The following is a 27,136-nucleotide window of genomic DNA, read 5'->3' on the forward strand; positions in this document are numbered from 1 at the left end:
TCTTCAACTTTTTGCTCCTGGACAAGTCCCTAGATTCCCAGATTTTTTATCCCTCTTGGAAGAGGACTTTGAAGTGGCCCTCCCCGCCGCCAGTTTACCTCAGCGCTCCCTGCGTGAGTTTCCTGTCATGGCCTGACAGGACTCGCAGTCATCGGTTTGGTTTTCAGAACCCAGGCACCACAGGCATACATGGTGGGGTTCAGTAATAGATATCTTTGCCCCGCAGTCATGGCATTTGAAGACATTTCTTGACAAAACTGAAGCGCGCCGTTCAACACTCGAAGCAAAGCTTTCAGAAAAACAGAACTGAAGTCAATGGGCGCGGCTCAAGCTATTTGTACTGCTGATGTCGACACTCTACGGCAACCCTCGAGGAACATCAACGCCACAACATCGAGCACAGCACCCTCTGGTGTGACATTTTTTTCAAAAGCAGCAAAGCTGACGATATATATCAAAGAGGAATACGTAGGAGGACACAATCCATTCGGAGCACAGATTTAGTGTCGTGCTTTCTGGCGGAAATGAGAACATCAAGGACAGTGTCAGACAAGTCTGACTCCTTATATCACAGCCTTTCAGAAACTGAGCATGCAGATACAGGGTGCTGAATTTCAGCTGGAGTATCTCCAGCTTTGCTGGGAGGAGGGCAAATGGCTATGTCCAGATGTTCCAAGTGCCATGTAATATGGGTTCACTCTAAGACTAGCAGGATAATGCTAGTCCCGAAACTCTTCAATCTCCTGAGAACAAAAGGAATGTCAGGAATCAACAGGAAAGCACACAGAAGATGATAGGTCAAATCCACAATCAATGCACCCCTCTCCAGAGGAATTCCCTGGAGTAGTTGACCCTGGAGGTAAAGTGGTCCACATGAAGGGTCCACCAAAGGTCAATGACCTCATCCAACACCTCCCGCCACAGCGCCCATTCATGGACACCGAACCCTGCCTCCGTACAGGATCCATCTTCACATTCTTTTTCTTGGCAGGATGGGCTGGCAACATATAACTATTATACGGAGCCCAGAACCACAACTATATTGCCATCCTACCCAAGGGGAGTAAACCCAGACCTTCCTGCTTGATGAGTTAGCCCATTGCCACAGTGGTGTCCGAGGTCTGGGCACATTTCCTCTAGACCAAGGGAATGAAGGCAATTCTGGGTAACCGGATTGCTCAAAGCTCCAACAGGTTGATGTGAAGTATAATCTTTGCTAAGGTCCAAAGTCCACTAGTTTTAAGGTCATTCAGATTAGCTCCCCACCCTTTCAAGGAGGAGTCTGTGACCAGCATCAGGTGGGGCCAAGGTTTCCATGACGGCCCTCCCCTTAGCACACTTTCCCCTTGGGTCAACCCTGTGGCATTCTGCTTGAGATCCAAAGCATGTCTATCGTGCTGCCCAAGAACTGGGACCACTGACAATTAAGAAGCCCCTTGTGCGACCACATAAGCAACTGCACTTTAAGCACGATAAAAATACAGTAGGCCATAAGATCCAGTCTTAACAAGGCTGAGCCTGAAAGGTTAAACTGGTTCCGGAAGACTTTTACCATCTGGCTGATGTTTCCCACGCTGTCCGTGGGAGGAAAATTCCTGTCCGACCAAGTATCCAGGACTGCTCTAATGAAAAGAGGAGAATGAAAAGGAGTGGTGAAGGACTTATTTAAGTTTAGGGAGATGCCCAAACCATGTAGCTTTTTTATATCATTTGTTTTATTTTTATTTTTTAACAAACACAGTGCAGGCATTGTTTGCATATGATCACCATACTACTATGACCCGGATGTCACCCGCCAACTCCTCCCCCCAACTTCCCCACACCCCCATCAGCCTATTTTCCATATGTCCCTTGTCGAACTTCAATGATGATGCCATACACTCAACAAAGGATTCAATGGACTTCTCCCTTTGTTCTGGTAGCAGTGCCCACTGAGGCTTGCAGTTTGTGTATCAATTGACTCCAGGAATTCAAATCTGTGCTTTGTTCTCCTTGGCCACTCCGGACGGCATCCCGCCACACCACATTCTCAGCTAGTTTCCATTTCTGGAAATCTTTCCATCACACCTTTGCGTCCGGTCCTTTGTGTGCCTTCCAGCTCATAGCAATCCTGCGTTTAGCCAAGATAAATGCCAGGTCTTTCAGTTTGCTAATATGTTTCTTAGTCTTCGGGCGTACGAATATACTAAGCAGCCAGGTCTTAGGGGACTCTGCATCCAGTATTATGCCCGCCTTCGCAAGCCTATGCGCTATCTCCACCCACAAATGCCGTACCTCTCTGCAAGGCCAAAACATGTGGACCATGTCTGCGTTAGGAAGCCTGCATTTCAGGCATTTTTGTTCTTTGTGTTTGTTAAAGTTCGCCATCACCGTAGGCATGAGATATGCTCTATGTGTTGGGTATAGCTGAATGAGCTGTAGTTTTGCATTCTGGACACCTGTTTATGGTATGTCAGCACTCTATCCCACTGCTTGTCTGTGATTGATTCTTGCAGATCTTCCCAATTGCATCTAGTGCTTTCTAGCCTGTTCTGGTCTCGGGACATTAGCAGTTCGTATATTCTGGATACCTCGTGACATCCTACTGAGATGATATACAGTGTGTCTATCGATGCTGCCAGCTGAGGCTCTCTGGCCCGTGCTGGCCATAGCTGCTTCTATTTCACTAGGAGGGAGGCATGTAATATGTGTTGTGCTATATGTAGGCCCGTGATTGTTACTAATGTGTGGAAGTGGCTCCATGTAATAATGTCGCCACAAAAATCTCGGGATGCAAAAATATCGCAGAGAAATGGGCGTTTTTTGTGGCGACATTATTGCATGGAACATGCGGTGGACACCCCTGCAACCCCCAAACTTTTTTTTTGTACTTTTTAAAAAATATATATTTTGCCCCTGTCCCCATATATATGGTCACCCAAATAATATCGCCACAACATTTTCCCGGCGACCATATATATGGCGATATTATTACCCGATACCGTGGAAGTCTGGTGGCACATCATCCAGTAATAAGTCACTGATCGCAGCAATTTCTAGTGACTCCCAATATTTCCTCACTTGCAACCTAACTTGCTGGTCACCTGCTTTTAGTGCTACTAAGGGGATTTGAGGCGAGTAGGGCGCTAGGCAGCACAAGCAGGTGACAAGTCTTGTTCCATATTGCTTTGCCTAGTATCAAAAGAAGTGGATGCGTAGTACAGTACTTGGATGGTATCCATACTATTTATTTCGTAAAGAAAGGGATGCATGATTGTTTCTAATAGGTGGGTGTCTTGTGATGACTAATCTGCTAGCCACTTCGTGATGTACTGGAGTTGGCTCGCCATGAAGTATGCCTCAAAGTTCAGCACTTTTATGCCTCCCTGTTCATATGATCTTTGTAGTTTTGCTAGGGGCAGTCTGCTGCAGCACCTACCCCACAGGAATCCTCGGCATATTGTGTCCAATCTCCCGAAGAAGCTTTTGGGGATAATATGCGGGACGTCCGCAAAGAAATGTAGCAGCCTAGGGAGCACCACCATCTTTAGCAGAGTGGTTCTGCTCATCATTGATAGAGGTAACTTCGCCCAGAAGTCCATGGACTTCTTGGTTTCCTCTACTGCCTTTAGCGTGTTCTGTAAATGTAGGTCTTGGGGTCGCGATATATGTGAACACCCAGATATTTTAATGTTTGTCGCCCATTGCACCGGCAGCTGCCTAGTAACTTCCCTTTATATCTCGCAAATGGAAACAGACAATTTCTTTTCACTAATCGGGATGCCCGAGAGCACGGCATATCATGCCAGTACATCTAGCATGTATTGTAGGTGGATTTCTGGATTTTGCAGGTAAATAAGCATGTCGTCTGCCTATAGAGAGATAAGACTGCACCTGCCTTGCACCTTTATGCCGGCCTCCTGATATTCTTCCCGTAGGTACACTGCTAAGGGTTCCAGGGCTAGTATGAATAACATTGGGGACCATGGGCACCCCTGTCTTGTGCCCTTTTCCAATGTCCATTGCCTGGAAATCAGCTTACCAGTCTTCACTCTGTCAACCGGATTATTGTACAACAAACACACCCATTTTGTGTACATGGGGCCTTTGCCATAGCTCTTTAGTGTAGCGAGCAGCCATGGCCACCTGACTGAGTCAAAGGCTTTTACCTCGTCTAATGAGGCTATTGCGTAAGGGTTCTCACTGTCTTTAGTGCGGTCTATAATGTGGTCTAATCTACGCAGATTCCCTGTGATGTTCTGGCTCGGGACGTAGCCTGTTTGTTATGGATGCATCAACTTGGCTATCACTTGTTTAAGCCTATTGGCCATTACGGCTGTTAGTATCTTACTATCTTGGTTTAAGAGTGACAGGGGCCTATAAAAGCCACAATCTGTATCGGGTTTGTTAGGTTTTACCAGTGGTATAATTAGAGATTCTCTCAGCAGCAGCAAGAGAGCTGCAGAGTCAAATGCCTCATTAATCATTGCTAATATTGAGAACAGGACCTCCTCCCTGTACTCCTTATAAAACTCACTGTGTAGCCCGTCAGTTCCAGGTGTCTTCCCCATTGGCAACTCTCCAACTATCATTTTCAGCTCTTAGAGCGTTAAGGGGGACCCCAGCTGTGCCGCTGTGTTCTTATCTAATAGTGGAAGAGCTATGTGTGCAAGGGCCTCGTCTATGTCCTCCAGTCGTGTCGCTGACTTGTCCGCATACAACTCTTGGTAGTATTTGAGGAAACAACTATTTATCCCCTATTGTGTCACATGTATTCTTCCGTCATCGTGCTTCACTGCTTTTATTAGCTCTCGCTTGAACTTGCTCCTGCAAAGCCACGCCAGCAGTCCCCCTGATTTGTCACCGCCCGCAGGTTGCCTTTGTATGTATTTAGTATAATTCAGGGTGCCTAATCTATCCCAGTGCTTTAAACATTCATGCTTTAGGCGGTCTGCCTCATATATGATTTCTGTTGTCTGTTTCACTGCCTGGTGTAGCCTCTCCATGATGGCTTCCGCTTCTGTTATGCCTTAGCTATTGCTATCCCTCTAATTACTACTTTGAAGGCTTCCCATAGAATCCGAGAGGACGCTACGCTGCCTGTGTTATGGTCAAAGTAGTCTTTAATTCTCTCTCTGAGCTGTTCCCGAAACTCCTCGTCCTTCAAAGCATCTGCTCTGAGCTTTCAGGTCGGGATGCATGCCCTGGGTGGGAGGACACGCCATATTATTAACGGTGAGTGATCCGATAGTACCCTTGCCTTATGTTCTGCAGAGGTGACTTCGCTTATGTTTTCTTTGCCTGTAAATAAGTAATCTAGCCTAGTAAAAAGTCTAGTTGGGGCTTTGTAGTGTGAATATCCTACAACTAGCAGGTGGCGCTTTCTCCATATATCCACAGTGTTAAACTCCCGCAGTATCGTGTTCAAAGCCTTAGCCGCAGGGGTGGGTGCGTATATTTGTCATCCGATCTGTCTAGTTTGGGATCTAGTACACAGTTGAAGTCTCCTCCCCAGAATAATGTGCAGTTCCTGTGTTCGCCAATGTGGGGGTAAAGTGTATGGATGTAGACTGCTGTGTCACGATTGGGCACGTAAGTATTTATGATGCACAACTCTCTGTTCTCCAACATGGCCTTTATTATGACCATTCTGCCATCACTGTCTTCATCTATACGCAGCACCCGGAAGGGAACCGTTGGTGCTATCTGGGTTATCACTCCTCTCGCTTATGCTGAATAGGGTCAGCCTGTCGTGGTGCCCTGTCATCTACCTATGACAGCCATGCGTTTGTTCCTTTTTGAGGTGTATCTCTTGTAAGAGCGCTATATCTATTTTCTGGCGGCATAGGTATGTCATAATTCTGTTCCTTTTAATATAACTGTTAAGGCCCCTTACGTTCCAAGAGGCTATTCTGAGTTCACCTATCATTGGTGTGTTTCCCTGTGCATCTAAGCATTAGTCCGAACACTTCATATGCGCGTTGTATGGTATTATAGGCTGTTCCCCAACTGACCCCCTATCCCCCACTAATAACCCCTTCCTCAACATGTGTCCAGCTCAGTACCTCGTGCTCAGGCATTCCCGCTTTTCACCTTCGCACCAGTATCTCGACTCAAGTGTCCAGGGTGCGACGGGTGGATACGTAACAGCTAGTATCCAGGTAAACAGAACCTAAAACTACTCTTGGGTGAAGAGCGCTCCCTCGTCTCCTGTTCAAGTACCTTGGGCTCCGAGTATGATGCTCCAGAGTTCCCAAGGGTGACGAGTCACCAAAAAGCCATGATGTTGGTGAGATTATCCATGATCCATACCATATCTTGCGGTTGTCTCTTAGGCTTTCCCAGCCCGATGGGTGTCTAGCTTATGTGCCAGCCATGGCTCCTTGGCTGTACGCCCTTGTCTGTATATTTTCAGCATCATCCATGTTTGCGCATCCGTCGGGGTATCAAAAAAATCATATATGTCCGTTTATTATTTTCAGCCTTGCTGGGTATAGCAACATATACTTGAGGCCAGCGTCTCCGAGTCGTTGTTGCACTGCAGTAAACTGCATCCTTTGTCTTTGTACCAGCAGGGTGTAGTCCGGGAACGCTGTGATCCTAGCTGAAGCCCTTAATATCATGCCTCCTTTCCTGAAGTGTTCCAGAATTTGTTCCTGGTCTTTATAATTTAGTATTCGGGTGATGATAGGCCGTGGTGGGGCACCGGGAGTTGGTTTCCTGGCGAGGGATCTATGCGCTCTTTCTACTGTAAAGCCCTGGGATAGGTTGTACAGGCCCATGTCTTGCAGCAACATGTTTTCTACAGAATGTATGGGGTTTATACCTTCTTCTCCATCCGGCAGCCCGATGATTCGGACATGGTTTCTTCTTGCACGCCCTTCTGCGTCCTCAACATGACCTTCCAGGTTCCTTATTTGTTGTTGCAGTATCGATATGTCCTTCGCAGCCCCCGACAGGTCTTCGGTATTCACCCCAACTTGTTTTTCCAGGGTGCCAGTACGGTCTGCCAATGCTCTGACATCTCATCTGAGGAGATTTACATTGATACTGATGGTGATACTGATGGTGTCCATCTTTGTTACTAAAGAAATCTTTAGGGCTGCGATAGCTGCAAGCACTTGCTGGTCCTCTTGGGTGCTGTGGGGTACGGTTTGTTGTTCTAGAGACCTGATCTTTGCGTCCTTGCATGCATTTGGGGGAGCCGCAAACATGTCTAGGGTGGGTTGGAAGCTCTACTGGTTAATTGTCCCTGCTAACGATGCCTGCAGAGTCATTCTATGACCTGGTTTGACATGCAACGTTGTCAGGGTTATGTACCCGGTTTACTTCAGAGTGTGGGTCTCCTATATTCTTTCCCCCACCGTCTCAGTATTGCACCCCTCTCTGCTTAAGGACCAGTAATCACGGCCTTTTTAGGATGTCCAGGCGCGCCTTGACACTTGTTGTGCTCTTGTTTAAGCAATTCAGCGGTGGCAGTGGATTCCTGCCTCCACTATGAGCTGGCTGCTTTTTCCTGCAATGCCCGCTCTCAGCGTGTTAGTTGGCTAGTGGTTTTTACAGAGGTGGCCTTGTGGAAGGGCTAATGAGCCAGTCCTTACTTAAGCGGTGACACAGGGCCCACAGTGTCTGCTACGACCGGATTGTCGAAACCGAATTTGATCTATGGTGTGTTATGAGAATAAGCCATGCATTTCGTTTGCCATTGCATTTGTTCATGCATTCATTTATGCATTCATCTAGAAATAGGCCATATTAACACTATGGGTTTGCTTAAGCTATAATGGTTCCATATTTGCTGAAAGCCATGTGATTTATGTATATTTGTCATTTTATAGCGTGCATGCTTCTAAGCGCTAGAGAGAGAAATCAGTTCTGTCTTTGTCCATTTCTGATGGGTTTCGCCGTGCGCGGAAGGATTGTTTTGCACAGTGTGAATGGAATGATAACAATTGCCTTTGCCAGTAACTCTTTGGCCCAGACAAAATGGCCTTGGCTGGCAGGGAGCTGCAGGCAAGGATAGAATGTGCCTTTCGGTCTGAAAGAGAAGGTCTTAGCTAAGCAGGAGTTTCATTGTTTTGGTTTCGCAAAATGAACTGTCTCTATGTCTGAGAGGGAAAGACATGATATGATGTCCTGTTATCAGAATGTAGAAATGTCATGTCAAATTGTTGCAATATGCTATGCTGGCTAAATTTACACATAGCCATAGAAATGAACAGACTGCCATTTGCGTCATCAGAATGTATAACTGTGGGGTCTCTGTTGAGTAGATTCTGTCAGCAAGAGCATCAGAATGCAGGTGCATTAGACTGCAGAGGCTGATTGAGTAGATGCGGGCTGTCAGGAGATTCAGTCAGGCTGTCAGGAGATGGGAGATGGCAGATGCAGATGGCAGAGATCTGATCGGCATTAAGGGGAGTCGCTCTCTGTCTTGGGAGTCTCTCTCTCTGTTGCTCTCTGATGGGTGGGAGCCATGAATGTGTTGGAGAGCTAATGATAGAGAGAGCTAGAGGGAAGGGTGCTGTCTCATTAGAAGGGTTGAAAGAGCTGTGTGGGGACATAGAAATGCACAGGGAAATGCTATTTTGGGGGTTTTGCTATTTGCTAATGCTAGAGATGCAGTATGATTAGGCTAAACTGGTCTGAGAGCATTGCTAGGAGAAGCCGGAGGGGCTGGGCTAGTTGCACTTATGCTGATTTGCTTGCTTATGTAGTGATTTGCTGTCATTTTGTCATGCAATGCAAAGCATGAATAAACATGCAATTTTACTTTGAAATGATTTTTTTTTCTCCTGATGAATGTTCATGATCTACTCCCTTGGAACAGGAACATGTTGAGAACATAACCCTCTGCAGTGAGGGACACACTGACACTTGTTAACTCTAAGCGAATGAATGTATACAAAGGAATAGACCTTGTTACATGTACTTTGTGCATATGTTGAATCATTCAATGAGTATTTGATGAATCCCTATGTGGAAACCTTTGTGTATGTGTTTACCGATGAGAGCACTGTCTCTAGTTATTGTTATGTGGTTGAACAATATGTTTTTATTCATGCTTTGATCAGAAGAAATTGTATTTTGATGCTAGTTTGTTATGAATAAGTCTCTCCAGCCAGTACAACCTGTTCAATTTAAGCTCCGTCTTATTCTTATTGCTAGTGACCCAATTCGGATGAACGAGTCGTCCAGGTAAGGGAAGACATTAACCTTCTTGCTCCTGTGACAGGCACCCACACCTGTCAACTTGGTGAAGACCATTGAGGTAGAATAAAGGTTCAACAGGAAGATCCTGGATTGGTAATGACCGATCCCCATCCTTGAACCAAACTAACTGCTTGTGCTTTGTGTGTATAGGCACATGGAAGTATGCACCCTTAAGGTCCAATAATACCAACATACTCTGAAATTCAAAGGCTTGGCGAATGGAGTGGAATGATGCAAGATTTCACCAAAAGTGGTGGGGCTGATGCTGTAGGCACAGAGGTTACAGTAATTCAACCTCTTTGACTACCTCGGACTCTGATCCGACGGGGGAAAGGTTACAGAGATTGTTTTCCTCATACTGACTGGCATACTGACTAACCTCAGCTGTAGTGGACATAAGCTTTGTTGTAGCAAAAAGAAATGTCCTTTGAAAAAGGAAGTGCTGGATGTTGTAGAAGCTGGATCCGGTATGACTAGGTTAAGCGATTTTGCCATGACTTGATGCTTTAAGCTTTTCCCGCAAATCATCGGGTTTGGAGAGAAAAAGATTGTCGCCATCATATGGAGAAATATTGCCTACACGTCCAGGAAACAATCCAACGTTCTTAGTCATAAAACCCAGCAGAGAACAGCCTGTTTCCACGCATCTGGAAGCATCATCTGCTGTGTCAAGGCCAAATTGAAAAGCATGTTGTGCTGCCTCCGTCGTCCTCTACGAGGGAGTAAATCCCCCATTCATTTCAGCTAGTAACATACTGTCAGATGACTCTGCTACTACACTCCACAAAATGTAAGAATTTTGCAAGAGCGCAGATCACGTTGAAGGCCTGGCTTCTGAAGCAAAGACACCGACTATTAGCATTGAGTTTTTGCAGTCTCCATATTCGAATGAAGAGAGGGGAAAGTAGATTTCAATTTTGCTGTAGAGGCTTGTACCATGAGACTCCCCAAGGGTGGGTAGAAGCAGAAAATAAACCTGACCAGCAGGGACCACTCCACGCTTCATCACCAACTCCTTGCTCACAGAGATGGTCTTCTGCTGAATCTAGGGTTAAATGTTAACAGGGTTTCTATATATAGAATCTGGTCCAAAATGCCTTAATTCATAGTAGGGCTTGTGGGAGCAGAAAGACCCAAAGGTTCCACCACCTTAGCAAAAGTCATGCACAAAGCAGCACTCAAGGGTGCATATGGTACAGCTTGCATGAAAGCTCAGGGGATGTATCCAAACTGCTGGCTTCTCTGCAATCCACAGTCATCCTCAAGGTGAATTCCTCAGGGAGAACAATCCCTTTTATCTGCCAACAGTGCCAGACTATGAGACATTGGGTCCCATTCATCATGAAATATCTGCCTCTTGAGTGAGGAATTTGGTTCTGAAAACCAGAGCATACTCCGATGCCACTTCAGGTACAACCAGCATTATATTAAAGCCTTAATGAGAATGTTTGGCGCCAGTATTACGATTGCTGAGGAATGAACTGAGAACTTGACAAAGAGAAGCTGCACAGAGGGGGCTTTTTCGGTGGTCTAACAGGACCCCCAGTGAGCCGGTGTGTGGACACTGCTGGAAAAAAGGTGCCTCGAGCAGCCATAAACCGCAGAGCAGCCCCAAAAACCATCACTGGCGCCAAGGTAGAGATTGTCGAGTCAGGGGCATTTTGTAAGATTTGCAAAATTTGCTGTCTGAATTCGTCAGACTATTCAATAGCGGAAGAAGTAGTAGGGAAGGGTACCCACTTTTGTATTTTTGGTAATGTCTCCTCTGGAGAATCGCCCTCATCTTAAACACAATGGTAAGAGCAACGCTTATTACTTAATGAGGAAAAGGAGGAATTTTGTGACTCACTAGGGGAGTGAGACCTCTTTCAGGGCTTTGTACAGTTTTTCTCTTTCTTCAGATCACGGTCTTTCTCTGGACAGCAAGTATCCTCCTGTTCTACCGGTATCACAGATTCCTCTTTCTCAGATTACCCAGTTATTTTTGCGGTGTACTGTGGCCCATAAACGTACTCTATTAGAGGGAGAAGAATATCCCCCCCATTATGGAGGATGGTAAACAACTTTGCAGCACATTCCTGAAGGGCCTGTTAGCGCATTGATTGACAGGAGCAGCAGTCAGCCATAGTATGGTCGGTCCCCAACCACCAAATGCACACATGATGGGGCAGGTCCAACACGGACAACCTGCTCCCGCTGTCTTAGCAGAGCTTATAGCCTGAGATCTTAGGCGTGATGAGCATGACGCAGTACACATTTCTTTTTAAGACAAATGGAATTTCGAACAGTATGCTAACTGTGTAGAAAAAAGGAATTGAGGTCATGGGGCGGTGATAGCTCTATATGTATATCAAACACCTGTCTAAGAGTCTTCAAGCTGTCTAAGAGTCAGCTTCAAGTGATCAATCTAGGATTATCCTTTAACCCTACACAGAACCCAAACTCTGGAAGAAAGAACTAATCTATTCAGACTCATCAGGAAAATGCAATATTTTTTGACATATAACCCCCTTGTGAAGAACCATTAGCTACCTCATAGTACTTGGAGATTAAATCAAAAAGCACTTTTGATCCCCCAAATCAACAACACAGCATTGAAACTCTGAGTCACAGATGCTTTCTGAGATTAAAAAGATCAACTTCAGCAAGACTAGTAGATACATCAGAAAGCACCAGAGTCAACTGATCAGAGACCTTGCAGATGACGATACTTTTACATTGAAACCAGCAGATAAAGGTGGCACTATTGTCATTATGGATACAATCTTTTACAACGTCCCCATCGATGGGGACCCGACGCCTATGATCACGACTGTAATCCAAACACTTGAGAAAGCACTGGAGAATGGTTGATTACCCAAAAGACACAGATTCCTCAACAAAACCAATCCAATAACCCCAGTCTTCTATGGACTTCCCAAAATTCAAAAGCATCTCCATAACCCACCTCTTAGACCAATAGTAGCAGGTAATGATAGTATATTTGATCCTCTAGCTATATATGTTGACCAAGTCCTACAACCTATAGTGCAAAAGTCCGGCACCTACCTAAGAGACACCAGACACTTTCTGAACACACTGAACATTATCAGGGACCGCAAGCAAGGTGACCTCTTGCCAACGTTTGACGTACAGAGCTTTTATACATCCATCCCCCATGAGGGTGGTCTAGAAGCATTAGAATGGGCTCTTCTGAGGCAGGAACACTGCAAAGCCTCAAAGCTATTCATACTAGAACTGACAAAAATAATCCTATATAATAACTTTTATAGATTAGGACAACAGTTCTACTTATAAGCAGCTGGAACCTCCATGGATTCTGCCATGGCCCCAGCTTATGCAAACCTCTATATGCATTATCTAGAGACCCAATCCATACTGAATCACCATCACTGGGGCCAGAAATTGGTCACTTGGAAAAGATACATTGATTATGTCTTCATTATTTGGAGAGGGCGACAGGGAGGAACGCAATGAGTTCTTGTTATACTTTAATTCTGTTGACAACCACATCAGATTTATCATGGGAGGTAGGAACCCCGAAAATCCACTACTTAGATGTGGAATTGGAAATCAGAGAAGGCAAAAGAACTACAAGTCTTTTCCACAAACCCACAGACGTTAACAGCTTACATTGAGTCAACATGCCAAACATCTTAAGGATAATCTTCAATATAGCCAATTCCTTCAGGCTAAACACACTACTTCTGAAGAAAATATGTTGGCAATCGAAATAAATAAAATGTCTTCCAATCAAACAGACTGAGGATATCCAGAATGGATAATCAAAGCAGCCAGAGACAGAGCCACTCCGACTATCCGAGAAGACCTCCTGAAGAGTAAGCCCAAGAACCAAGAAATCCCGTTTCTCTACACGTTGAAATATTCCAGCCAGAGTCATCAGATCACTTGACTGATCAAGAAGAATTGGAAACTTATCCAATTGGACCCCCAACTACAGAAACTATTTCCGCAACCTCCACTGATTGCATACAAGAGAGGCAAAAATTTGAGGGACCAACTGATTAAAGCAGAAAGAGTCAGTAGATCGAAGCAAACTACACTGCAGACGAAACAAATAGGCACCTTTGCCTGCTTACATTGTAATAATTGCAAAAACATAATGAAAGGGAGTTGTGTTAGACATCCCAGCACAGGCGCGAAGATCAAATTCGGACATTTTGCAACTTGTGACACCATGTCAGTCATCTATGGATTGAACTGTCCCAGTGGGATATTTTATGTGGGACAGACAGCGAGAAACATAAAAGACTGCTGTAACGAACACAAAAGCAACATCAGGACCAACAATGCCCGCTCACCCGTGGCCAGACACTTCACAGAGAAGAGAGACACAGTGGCACAACTCAGATTTATAGTACTTGAGATTGTTCAGGAACACTCCAAGAGACTTGACCAAAGAGAACTTTGCTGGATCGACAAGCTTGATAGTCTCAATCCATATGGGATGAATGAAGACTTTTACCTGGACACTTTTCTATAAGCTTTCCTATAAAATCTTAATTATTAATCCACAAATCCAAATCTCCAGATGAGGTCAGCTTTTGGTTGCCACTGTGGTTTTATAGGTGTGGACCAATACCATCACTCTTTATTCAATTATTCTCTATAGCTTGCTATCTAGAACTATTCAGGGTCCATGATTACTCTATGAAATACTGAGTTTTCCTACATAGTTGTTTGAAAAGATGTATAACATAAGAAATGTCTCTTTTTTCTTTTTAGACACTGTTTAAACAAATGCAACAGATATGGAATAAGTGCCAGCATAGAATGTGAGCTTGGGTGTCTCTTGGACAACCAACTCACTCTTTGATCATTATCTTTCAAAGCTTCCCTCCTATTTAACATAGGTCCACCTCGTTAGTACAACTTCCTTAGACATTGTCCATAATCCATTCCTGCAGAATTCTCACCTGGCGGTCCAAACTAGACTTACCTCGATCTCGCGGTGTCGCAGCGCGGGGACATCATTTGTTTACATGTGACCTCACTGCACAGACGCACATGCGTGATTCCTACATCATTCAACAGCCTTGATCTGATGCTGTTTAGGAAACCGAAGCGCCTTGTAAACCGCGCTGATACTTACATTCGGGAGATCACTTTATACAAGGTTAGCGTAAATATAAATATTTACAGAAGGCTACACGCGAGTACTTCACAATTTTTGCACGCATATAGATAGCGGTCCCTGGACGACCAACCCGATCTGCACAAACTATTGCAGCCACATAAATCTAGACGATGCCGATCACATGACGGATACCTCCAGGAGACTTGGCATTTATTGAAGCATCACCTGGACTTCCAGGTAGGGACTTAGTTCCCCCAACCTACTCCCATTAGCCTATTCGAATGGCTGCAATATAATACTGATTTTTTTCATTTCTATTAATTTTTAGCCTAGGATACTAATTGTTAAGAAAATACACGTGGCAGGCCACCACCCCGCTATCACAGCCAAGGGATTCCACCTTACTTTAACAGAGGGTTGTCCAAGCAGTACACATGAGAGGTATTATATCAGTGTATTATGAACTGTATAATACAGAGAGTCACTATTATCTGAAGACTAGCTAATATGCACTTTGTTATTTTTTTCCCACTCTGTTATGCAGATTGAACCCTGAAAATGAAAAAGGCATGAAATAATGCTCCTGAAGAAGGGATTTAAGCCCCGAAAAGCGTAGAGCTCATGGTTTTAGACATTTGAATAAGAAATTCATGGACTTATTTGTATTGTACAGTATGATTTAAATATATATATTTTTTGAAGTATTTTATTATTTCTTGGTTACAAACATCACAGCACGCCCGAAAGTGAACATTACAATATCCAAACATCTTCCATTTAACATGCATTTACCACACCATCCCCACCCCCTGCCCACGTAACTTGAGTTTGCTCCATCGCACCTCTGCTTATTCCTTCCCAGGTCCTTCCTCTTCCGTGCTCCCGGAGGTGTCATGTTCTCTAGGACTTACTCGAGTGGTCTCGGTTAATGTGACCACTAGTTGTCTCCAGGCCATTAGCGTCCCACCTCGTCGTCCTCCCCCCTGTGTGCAGCTTCGTACCATATCGCTGTTTCTGCTTCAGCCCATTTCCGAAGGTCATGCCACCACATCTCTATCTTGGGTCTCTGGCTCGCCTTCCATCCCATAGCCTATATCCTGGCCAAACGCAGGACAGCTAAGTCCTTAAGTTTGCATACATGTTTCATTTTGCGTGGTCTATAGAATCCCCCCACCATGCACGCCCACACCGATTCTACATCCAACGTAATTCCTTTCTCGGCAAGCCGGTTGGCCACCTCCCCCCAGAATATACAAATCTCCAGGCATGCCCAGAACATGTGTGTCATCCCCGCGTTCACTTCCCCGCATTTCAGGCATATTTGTGTCTCTGCGCTCTTAAACCAGCCTATCCTTTGAGGGGTCATGTACACCCTGTGGATTACATACAGCTGAATCTGTTGTAGTCTGGCGTTCCTGGACACCTTCTTGTGATACCTCTGTGCTATTTCCCATTGACCCTCAGGCATGGATTCCCCCGCGTCCTCCTCCCACTCCCGTCTCAGCTGGGTCACCTCTTTCCCAACCCTGGACATCACTAGTTCATAGATCTGGGATAACTCATGCCCTCCCTCCGAGATGTCATATATTGTCTCTATTGCCGAGTCCATTGGGGTTTCCAATGCTATTTCGGACCATGTGGTCCTTATTTGCTTCATCAGTCTGATGTAGGTAATAGACTGCCCCGGGTGTACTCCCGTTTCTTCCACTAGTGTTGTAAATTCCAGTGCCTTCCCATCCTGCCACACGTCTCCTAGTGTTGCTATGCCCATCGGTTCCCAGTGTATTCGTAATGACTTCCTTAGCTGTTCGTCTACTCCCCTCAGTGCCACTAGTGGCACCTGGGGGGAGCACGGGGCAGGGTATCCATGACCTGGCACGCCTTGCGCCATGTCTTCCATCCCAGTTCTAGCAGGTACGATCGCCCTTTGAGCTCTGATTTGGGCAGCCATATTAGTTCTTTCAGGAAAAAGGTGTACACTCAGACCACAGCAATCTGGACTCTGCCGTTGTGTCTTCGGTTAACCACTTAGCCACAAACTGCAGTTACCCCGCTAAATGATATATCTCAAAGTTAGGTAGTCTTATGCCCCCTTTCTCGTACGTGTGCTGTAGCTTCCATAAGGCGATCCTATTTCTGGTATTGTGCCAAATGAAGCCTCTACATAAACTCTCCATTTTGTTAAAGAATCGTTTAGGCACCATATATGGGTTATTCACAAAGAAGTGCAATAGCCTAGGTAATACAACCATTTACAACAATGCCACCCTTCCCATCATAGCCAGGGGGAGTTTAGCCCAGAATTTCATGCTATTTTCAATGTTTGCAACTGCTTTCTCTGTGTTATGTTTGTGTTCGTCTGCTATCTCGTGGTGGTAGATATCAATCCCCAGGTACCTGAATGTACTAGTCTCCGAGGTTATTTGTAAGACTGGTAGATTGTTATGTGCTATTCCTTTGTATCTCCCTAGGGGAAATATACATGACTTCTTGGGGTTCACCGCTATCCCAGAAAATGCTGCAAATCGGTTCATTACTTCCAGGAAATATTTCAGGTTTTCTTCTGGGTATCTCAAGTACAGTAGCATGTCATCTGCATACAGTGATATCAGGTGCGGTCCTTCCTTAGTGTAGACCCCTATCCCTTCATATTGTTGCCTCAAATATATCGCATGGGGTTCCAGTGAGAGAATCTACAAACATGGGAGACCACGGGCAGCCTTGCCTGGTGCCCCTACTGAGTTGCCATTTGTCTGAGATGATCCCTTCCATTTTGACTCTGGCGAGTGGCGAGCTATACAGCATCTTCACCCACCTCAAGTACTCCGGCTCCATCTCATATTCCTTCAATGCCTCGATCAACCAGGGCCATTTTACGGAATCAAAGGCTTTCACTGCATCTAGGGAGACAATTGCCACCTTGCTTATATCTCCCACTGTCTGTTCCATGACGCGGTGGAGCCGTCTGTGATTATCTGTTATGCTTCTGCCCGGAACATAACCGGTCTGGTCATGGTGTATGAGTTTAGTTATGATCAGTCTGAGTCCGTTTGCCATGACCGCCATGAGTATTTTACTGGCCTGGTTTAGCATGGACAGCGGTCTATATGATACGCAGTCTGTGCTGGGCTTATTTGGTTTGAGCAGCGGGATAATTACTACCTCTCTCAGGGATTCCGGTAGCTTCCCTACCTCAAAAGCCTCATTTAGCATTGCTAGTAGCGGGGGAAGCACCTCCACCCTATATGTTTTATAAAACTCACTTGGGAGCCCATCCGCTCCTGGGGCTTTGCTCGTTGGCAAATGCCTGACCACTGTTTCTAACTCCTCTAGTGTAATGGGGGCGTCCAGGTTCTCTATCTCTTCAGCGCTCAGTTTCGGTAGCCCGATATCCCCTAGTATCTCTCTCACCTCTTCCTCATCAACTCCTCCTGTGTCTTCATATAAGTGTTGGTAGAATTCAAGAAAACCTCCATTTACGCTTTCTTGGGTATTCAGTGTTTGGCCATTTGCACCCTTTATCTCCCTTATCGCTGACCTAGGTGTTTCATGTTTGTATAACCATGCCAACAGCCTTCCCGGTTTATCTCCTCCTGCGTGCTGCCTTTCAATGTACTTCTTATAGTTTAAGTTACATAGTCTCTCCCAATATCCCACACATTCCTGTTGTAGTTGGCACATGGTTTTTGCCCCTTCCTGAGTAGAGTCTCCATTATTCACAATTTCTTCTAGTTTCATTTCTGTAGTTTGTAACTCTTTCATTATGTCCCCTTGGAGCCCTTTAGATTTAGACATTGCTGCGCCTCTCACCACTACTTTGAATGCCTCCCACAGGGTGCTTTCTGATGCTACACTTCCAGTGTTATTTTCAAAGTATTCCATTATTTCCTCCCTCAGGTCCTCCCTGAACACTGTGTCTTTCAGTGCTTCGTCTCTAAGTCGCAACGTTGGAATTCTGGCTCTGGGGGTCTGATGTTGCCAAGATAGGATCAAGGGCGAGTGGTCTGATAGGACCCTTGCTTTGTATTCTGAGCTCACTATCTCCCCGGTGAGGGCCAGGTTAGCAAACATATAATCTAGTTATGTATACAGGTTCTGTGGGGCAGAGTAATGTGAATAGTGTCTAACGTGTGGGTGCTGCAATCAACATATATCCTCTAGCTGGAAATCTCCCGGTAGAGTCTTTAGTTTCTTGGCTGCAGGGGTAGGCTTATTTAGTTTCTCGTCCGATCTGTCCACCCTGGGGTCTAGTGTGCAATTGAAGTCTCCTCCCCATATGACCGTGCCTCCCAGGTACGGGCTGACCTTACCATACAGGGCTTTAAAGTAGGCCACTGTGTCCTGGGTCGGGGCGTATGTGTTAATAATGCTCACTTCCCTGTTTTCCAATATTCCCCGTATCGCCACCCTTCTCCTGTCTGACTCCACTATAGACTGTATTAACTGAAAGGGTACATGTGGCGCGATCCATGTGATTACCCCTCTGGCATATGCCGAGTATGTCGCCCCGATGACAGTACCCTTCAATTTTCTCCGTATCAGCTCCTGTTTTTTTTGTGAGGTGGGTTTCTTGTTGCAAGGCAATATCTATTCTTTGCCTGCTAAGGTACATCATGATCTTGTTTCTTTTCAGATAACTATTAAGACCCCTGACATTCCAGGTTGTTATCTTGAAGTCTCCCATCCCTCATCCATAGCGCTTCCCGCCTTTATCCTTCCGTGCCCTCCAACTATCTCGCAGTTGTGCGTGGATATAAGCTTGTTCCCTTTCAATCCCAACTACAAACTCCCCAACTCCCTTCCCACCCCCCACCCTCCCCAACCCCAACTGTTGCCCAGCTCCATCCCTGGATCTAAGACTATCACGCATTTAGTCCTACCCTGGTTAGGCCAGTGCTAGGAACTCAGCAGGGACTTGCCGCACTACTGGCAACCAAGCTAATCTATCTAATGGGGTGCGGGCTGGATTCTCTGTGTCTCCCGCCTTAACGCTACTTTGTATTCTGCCTGCCATATACAATGCTCTACTTCTCACTACTATATGCAGATCTATAATCCAGTCCCATTGTCATTATGTAGACAGCACCTCGGTCTCCATAATCACTGCTTCACTTGTTGTTTCTGTCCTTTTGTTGATCGTTTGTCCCCGGCGGGCCGTTCTGTGCATCCAACCAATCCATGGCTTCTTCGGTGGTCTCGAAGAACAAAGCCCTGTTTTTGTGAAATATTTTCAATTTCACCAGGTACATCAGCATATATTTGTAGCTTGCTTCGCGTAATCTTCTCTTAACTGCCCCAAAGTTTAGTCAACGTCTCTATACCTGAAGTGTATAATCCGTATATGCCGTTATTGCCGCTGATGCCCTCCGTATCGTGCCCCCTTTGCGGAAGTGTTCCAAGATTATTTTTCCCGGTCTCGATAGTTCAATATCTTGGCGATGATTGGTCTCGGGGGAGATCCCAGTGCTGGTCTCCGTGTCAGTGCCCTATGAGCTCTCTCCACCGCAAATCCTTGGGAGAGTGCTCCTCAAATTTCTTGCAGCAGCATGGTTTCAATGTAGTCTGTTGGGTTTGATCCCTCTTCCCCCTCCGTGAGCCCTATTATACGTATGTTGTCTTCCGGGCCCTTCCTTTGGCCGCCTCAGCTCTGTTTTTCCAGGTTGCTTACTTGTTGGGGCAGTGTGTGGATCTCAGAGGCATTGGCTGTGCAGGTAGTGGTATTTGATTGGACATCTTTCTCCAGTTTGCTTGTGCGATCTGCCATCACCCTTACGTCTTGTCGCAATAAGTTAACATCCACTTGTACCGCATCTATCTTGAATTCAAGGATTGTTTTGAGGTTTGTCATAGCCACTTCCAGTTTGGTTTCTCAAGTTACCTTTAGATCTACTATCACCTCTAGGATCGGTTGTTCGCTACTCACTGGGGCTGTGTCTGCCTGTAAATTCCTCTCTTTGCTCCTGGATCTGTCCGTTGGTTGTGGTGTTTTGGTGTACTCCTCCATTGTGGGTTGTTTCCCTTTCGTTTTGAGTGCTTTGGCTGCCATCTCAGAATCATCCAATATGCTCCTCACAGGTCTCCGGGATCTGAATTTCCGTTATGCATGCTCCCCCTGGCTCGGTAGCACTTGGGTTTGTTCCAGGGGCACTTGGTAGTGCCAACGTGGGCCAGAATGCCTCCCTAGTTGCATGTGCCTCGGTAGCGTGCAGTGGATGCCCAACGCTGGCGTGCGCGCTCTTCCCCTTATGTAGCGTTCCGGTTATGGCTTCCGTTTATGTTGGTTGCTGGGTCTAGGTTCCCCTCGTATATTACTTCTCCTCCCGGGGGCTACTTCGCCTGCCAGTGTTATCGGGTCCTCTCTCTTACAATGGCCGGGGCTTGTGGGGGTTTCTTAGCTGTTTCTTACAGTATTTGCCTTGCCCTCTCAAAATAGGCCAATAGTAGTGTGTGTTGCGAGGTCGCCCTCACCAGTATGTCCACAACAATGCCCCTCCTGCAGTTGGAATGTTGGTCTGCCACGCTGCACTACTAACCTTGCTTCCAGCCTGCAGTTCAGTGGGCTCTTTGTCTGCTTTCGCTGCCTGGAAGATTTAGCTGTGGGCTTCCCAGTTTTGGGCAGGCTCCAATGCTGGTGCTGCTTGCCTAGTGAAGTACTGCGTCTGGGCGGAATGTTGTTTGGGCTCTTTTCCTCTTCCAGATCAGGCACCTATTTTCTTAGGTCTGAGTCTGTGGCCCTATTAGTCTGCACTCTTTGCCATCCATCATGTGTGTCATGCCCCTGTGTCCTCTGCCATCATCCTCTTTATACCGTGACCGAGTCGTTGGCTGGGCCCCTCTCTCTCTCTCTTATTACACTTGTCCGTGCTCCCCTCAGGGTGTCTGCCTGCCCAGGTCCGTACTCCCGACAGGCAGTCTGTCCCTGCGGGCGTCTGTGGGGGGCTGCATGAGTCTTGTTGTGTTGCTTCTGGCTCCAAGGTTACATGCATATAGCTGCGCCTCATATGCTGTAGCCGTTAGCCTTCCAGCTATTTAGGGGGAGTTTACTGCCGATCCGCTGGGCTCACCTCATAGCACAGGTCACCTGGCAGCATTCTGGTCCGTATTGTGCAATCTTCCAGGCTACGTCTCGGTCGGCGTCTTATGTGTGCCGGCTCTGTGTTGGCGTACCATTCTCGGCGCGTACACGACCGGTCTTCATGGCAGGCATTCGATTCCTATTTTCAGCAGTCTCCAGTCTTCATAATTCTGTTGCTTCATCTGTCGGGGCTTTGGACCGCCCAAGTCCTTTGTTCCTCCAGGCAGCCATTTTGGGTGGACGTCCACGGGGATTTTGCGACTGTGTTTTCGCAATTATTGCAGCTTTGGGTGACCGTTTTGGAGCGGGTTTAGTGCGCTGAGTGCCGCTTGCTTTATTGCTGCTGGTCCTGCTTTTTGAGGTTATTTATGTGCATTTTGCCAGCAGGCATGCTCAGGATTTCATCAGATCTACGGCAGCTCCATGGTCTTCCAGCCTCTTACATGGCCAGTTAGCCACGCCCCCCAGTATGATTTAAATATTGCATACAATTTATTATGTCTTATGCTTATGGATTAAACTACTTGTAATTGGATTCTGAAAATTTTAATGAATGATTAACTTGTGTGAACTTCACAATCCTAAATTTGTTTTGAAAATGTACATATAAACCCCAAAGAGTTGTTTGTTCTGACGACGCAAGTGTTCCACAGACTGTAGACACTGATTTCTCTTGGTCTATATCTATATTACCAGTGGTGTTACTTCGGGAGCAATGTGAGTCGATGGCGTTGTTGCAGAGCCGCTCTGCGCCCTTTGATGTCTGAAAGGTTTCTGAAACATCATCCTGGACTGATAATACCTATGCAAGATCCGGAATCGGTGGGAGGAGCAAGCAACAGATTACACTAAAAATATTTCTTTTACAATTCAAAATAATTTTTACTTTATAAATGTTACTACAGTTCAAAATGGGAAATACTTTTTTACTCCCTTAAATTGCCTTTTCTCCCAACTTTCAAAGACATTAGTAAAATATACCTTTTCAGATCACATACTGGGTGGGAATCTTTCTGCAATACTTTGGTTCCACAAACCAACCGTAAAATTGCTGCAATGCCATCTTTAACTTATAAACGATAATTGAACAGCAGTTTTAAGTTATCTGTGCTCAAAGTGAAGCCTACCATAAAATATCTAAAAAGTGGAGCATTTACATGTAACTAATGACTTGCTTACAAACTAGTCACTTACCAATGATGGTCCAGATGAGCACTGGGTCTCTGTTATAGCAGCAGAGGATGAAAATGTGTTATATGTCGAAGCTGGGATTTCCCCTTCGGAGCAGGTAGGGGTACAGCTTGTAACAATACCACAGGCTGAAATAGAGTCAATCACCGTTGTAAGGGCTGCAGCAGGATTGATCACAATGGAAGAGACTGAGTCAGGTCCAACAATAGTATTATCAGCTATGGTGTATTTGGCCGATGCTGCAGGGGTGCTTCTGGTCACTTTAGAATGAGGTTTGGAAGAGGATACCTGCTTTCTAAGTCCTGCGGCAGTGATTCGCACTTTCGGGATAGTTATCTTACTAGGTTTGGAGATAGAAGAGTTAGTTGTGGGAGCAAGAGTGGAGCTACTTGCTTTGGAAGAGGCTGGAGCAGAGAGTATGTCTTTAGAAGAGGAAGTAGAACACTTGCCCCCCTTACAGGAAGTCACTGAAAATCCAGTTATTGGGACAGTAGCAATGGAAGTGCTTTTGACAGAGCCAAGACCAACTATGTTTGAAGGAGTATGAGTATGTGCAGTGCCTTTAGAGGGGGTGCCAAAATAGAATGTATCCTTGGAGGCACTAGTCCCTTTGGAAATGGCGTTTGTTGAGCTAGTAAAATTTGTTGAAGTCTTTACTGAACTGGTAGCATTTGGAACTGTAGGAGAAAAAGTGTTTGAAGACCAGGAACTATGGGGAAAACTGGGAAGTTGTCGTGATAAATTTGGGGAGGCATTTCCAGATAAGGGAATCTGCATGGAACTGGGCCCTGGCCATGGGCTCTGGAAGGAGCTCAGCCCTAGCCAGTTATATGAAGGATTAGGTATCGACCAGTGACCTGGTTTTGAGCCAGGCACTTGCCAACAAGGGTTAGGATAAGAGCCAGGAATGGACCAGGGAGGCGGAAATTGACCTGGCATCATTAGTGGGGTGGATGCACAGTGGGTTACTTTCCAGGGAAGCGGTGTCGTTTTTAGCGAAGATCTGGGATCTTGAGAAAAGTAATTTGCCTTACAGGTTGGGGGAGGAGTATCTGAATGTGGCGAAAGGCCAGACACTTTTAGTGGGTCAGTAGAAAGACTGCTCTCTAATGACTGCTTCTGGGATGGCCCCACATGTGTGGACAGGTTAAGAGGAGGATCACCTTCTGTCAATCGGTTCAAAGCTGGATCAGCCTCAAATGGCAAATCACAGTAAGCATTTTGTGTAACCATATTCTTATTAAAACCATGATGACTTGAGTGTATCTTGAAAGAAGTTTCTTCAGCAACATTGATGAGACGAAGTTTGACTACTTTTCCATTGACGGATTTCCCATTCATTTCTTCCAAAGCAACCTGGGCCTCATGAGTGGTGTTGAAAAAGAGAATGGCATAACTAGAAAAAGGAAAAAAAAAAATTGTAAGAACGTTTCCTAACAAACCCGTTTCTAGAACAAAGATGAATCTGATAAGGTGTTCATTTAAGATGAAAAATGGAAGACATCAAATAATTTAGCATTTTGTACCCTCTTAAACGTACAATATCCTTTAAAACAAGGGCTTACCATAGTCTCTACCTGCCCCTTTTTTACAGAAAGTCATATGAAACAAGAAAACATCCTTATGTTTCAGAGGATATAAAAGACATAAGTAAGGCAATTAAAGAACAGGATTTTAATCTTGGTAATAGGAAAGGCAATATATTTTAAATATATAAAAGGTATTGTAAGGAACTCATGGTGGCAACAGTAAAGACGGACACAAGTGATCACAGTTCAAGGGTGTTTATTAAACTGTATAAATGGCTGAGAAAAACGCCTAATCTAAATATGAATCTAAAATGGGAGCAAGCTACGACCACCAAATAATAATAAGGTAGTCCTAGTGGCATCTTGTCAAATATATTATAAGTTACTCACCGTAATGACTAACATACTCTTATTCCTTAGTCCCCTTTCCTCAATACTGCATGGGCGTCCCTTCCTAAGGACGGCAGGCAGAACCTTTTTGACCAGAAAAAACCTACTTCTGCTTTAAATTTAGAGGAGCACAAGGGTGCGGCACTGGGAGCATGCGCTGCCCTGACTTCGCCCTCTGGCGCCACACCTCAGTCCTCATAGACACGTCGACAATAGATTAACATTGCCTAATGACACCAGTTTTATTAGGGGGGAGGATAGTGGGACGTATGAAAGAAAGGGGATCAAGGACTAAGAGTACGTTAGTCACTACGGTGAGTAACTATTAATTACTCTTATGCCCTGTCCTCTTTCCTCCATACTGCATGGGCGATTACAACGGAGTGTAGCACCAGGGTGGAGAGGAGACCCTCCATAAGCAAATAGGTTTCAGAGAACCGCCTGTCCGAAAGCTGCGTCCGATTTAGAGCAGGCGTCCAAACAGTAGTGCATGCAGAAAGCCAAAGGGGTGGCACATGTGGCCACCCTGCTTATGACTTGCCAGGGGACATGTCGCTGGAATGAGATGGCCGTTGCCTTGGCTCCGACCACGTGGGCGTGCATGTTGGCCGGCAGTGGCTTATGCTGTGCCTCGTAAGCTTATTTGATGGCCGAGACCATCCAACAGGCTATGTAGGCCTTGGAGGCCTGATACCCCGGTCTTGATCTGCTGAAGGTGACAAACAATGTGTCTGACTTGCAGAATCCCTTGGTCCTATCCAAGTAAAATTTCAGGGCACGCCCGACATCGAGGCAGTGCAGAACTTTCTGTGCCTCGTCCTTAGGCTCAGCAAAAAACAGGTAGCACTATTTCCTCGCTCAGATGGAATGCGGAAGGCACCTTGGGTAGGAATGCTGGGTGTGTCCGCAGGACTACTTTATCCCTGTGAAACATAGTATAGGGCTCCGAGGCAACCAGCGCCTGGATTTCGCTGACTCTGCAAGTCGAGGTGAGGCGACTAGCAAGGCCGTCTTAATGGTAAGCAGCCTGATGTCTGCGGACGCGATTGACTCAAATGGTTTGAGTGCCAGGTCCCCCAGAACTATGTTAAGGTCCCACAAATGATGAGGCCTCTTGATGGGCGGGTAGAGTCTGGCGAGTCCCGTCAAATGCTTCTTGACCATCGGGTTGGAAGAGGAGAACACCTCTTCATCTAAGTTTCTGTAGGCCCCAATGGCCGCCAACTACGTGCGGCAAGTGTCTACCTGCACACCCGAGTAGGAGAGGTGCGCCGAGAAGGAGAACACGTCTTCCAATTTACACGCGAGGGGGTTGATATCGTTTGCCCAGTGGCAGAACCTGGTCAACTTGCTCTTATACCGGGTCCTGGTAGCTTTGCTCCTAGCCCCCCTGTATGATCTCTAGTTTAGCCTGGGAAAGGCTGAGGTGCCCTTGTGTGATGTGCTCAGGAACCACGCTAAGAGGGCTAGTTTCTGTGGCATGGGGTGGATGACCCTGCCCCCTGCTGCGCCAGAAGATGTGCTGGGCCCGTCGGAAGGAGAATGGGTGGTCTCTTTGAGAGGCTTAGCAGCTCTGAGAACCATGGCCTGGCTGGACACCATGGAGCTATAAGGATGACGCTGAAGTGGTGACACTCCTTGATCTTGCACATCACCCAGTGTATCAGTGGTGTGGGCGGGAAGGAGTATGCGGTCATGCCGTTCCACTGCATCTGAAATGCATCGGCCAGGGAGCTGGGGCCCTGTCCCTGCCAGGCGGTGAACTGTTGGCACTTCCTGTTGTCCTGGGTGGCAAATAGGCCCACCTGGGGGTGTTCTCATCTTCTGCAGATCTCCTACAGCACGAGGTCTTACAATTGCCACTCGTAATTGTCCGCTCCCAGGCTGCTGAGCCTGTCCGCCTCCAGTTTGGATACCCCCAGAAGGTGGACGGCCGTGAGGTAAACGTTGTTCTCCAGAGCCCATTCCCACATGCTGACCACCAGGCTGCACAGCGGAGGGGATCTGGTACCTCCCTGCTTGTTCACATAGAACATGCTGGTTGAATTATCTGTCTGAATGAGGACGACCTTGCCCTCGATAACTGGAAAAAAGGCTCTGAGAGCTAGCCAGATGGCCTTCAGTTCCAGGCAATTGATGTGGTACTCTTGCTCCTGCCTGGTCCAGGTGCCATGGACGCAGCGGTTGTCCAGGGTGGCTCCCCAGCCCTTGAGAGAGGAGTCCGTAGTGATGGTGACCTGCAAAGTGCAGCTGTATCCTCCCCATCCTGAGTCTCGTGTGGGGGACGGCCAGTAGGACCGCTGCCATGAGACCCAGTAGGTGTTGGTACCACCAGGTCTATGTCACTTCTCTGCTGAGGAAGTGCGCATTGGCCCTCTTGAAGGCAGTGATCTTGTCCTCCAAAGGAAAAACTCTCTCGAGCATGTGTCTCATATGAGCCCCAAGAAGGTCAGCTTCTGCGTGGGCTCCAGCTGCGACTTCTTGAGATTGAGTGAAAAGCCCAGATCATGCAGAGTGTTCACAAGATCGTTGGAGGTGCGGAACACTGCTTCCGGAGATGAAGCCCGGACGAGCCAGTCGAGGTAAGGGTATATGTGGTGGCCCGCCACTGTATTCGTCAGCCTGGTAAAGACCCTGGGGGCCGAGTTGAGGCCGAAGGTA

At 46.3% G+C, this 27,136-nt stretch overlaps 1 protein-coding gene across 1 annotated transcript in view; it reads right to left on the reverse strand.

The window, feature by feature from the left end:
* The window catches only part of RBM44 (RNA binding motif protein 44), a 1,098,830-nt gene that overhangs the window by 264,214 nt on the left and 807,480 nt on the right, over window positions 1-27,136 (reverse strand). Inside the window, exon 12 of the mRNA XM_069615953.1 lies at window positions 22,560-23,952. Within this exon, the coding sequence (XP_069472054.1) occupies window positions 22,560-23,952 (1,393 nt within the window). The remainder of the gene's footprint in view (window positions 1-22,559; window positions 23,953-27,136) is intronic.

This window comes from Ambystoma mexicanum, chromosome 9, assembly GCF_040938575.1.
Source record: "Ambystoma mexicanum isolate Mex_15411 chromosome 9, UKY_AmexF1_1, whole genome shotgun sequence".
In the NCBI taxonomy this organism is placed as follows: Eukaryota; Metazoa; Chordata; class Amphibia; order Caudata; family Ambystomatidae; genus Ambystoma; species Ambystoma mexicanum.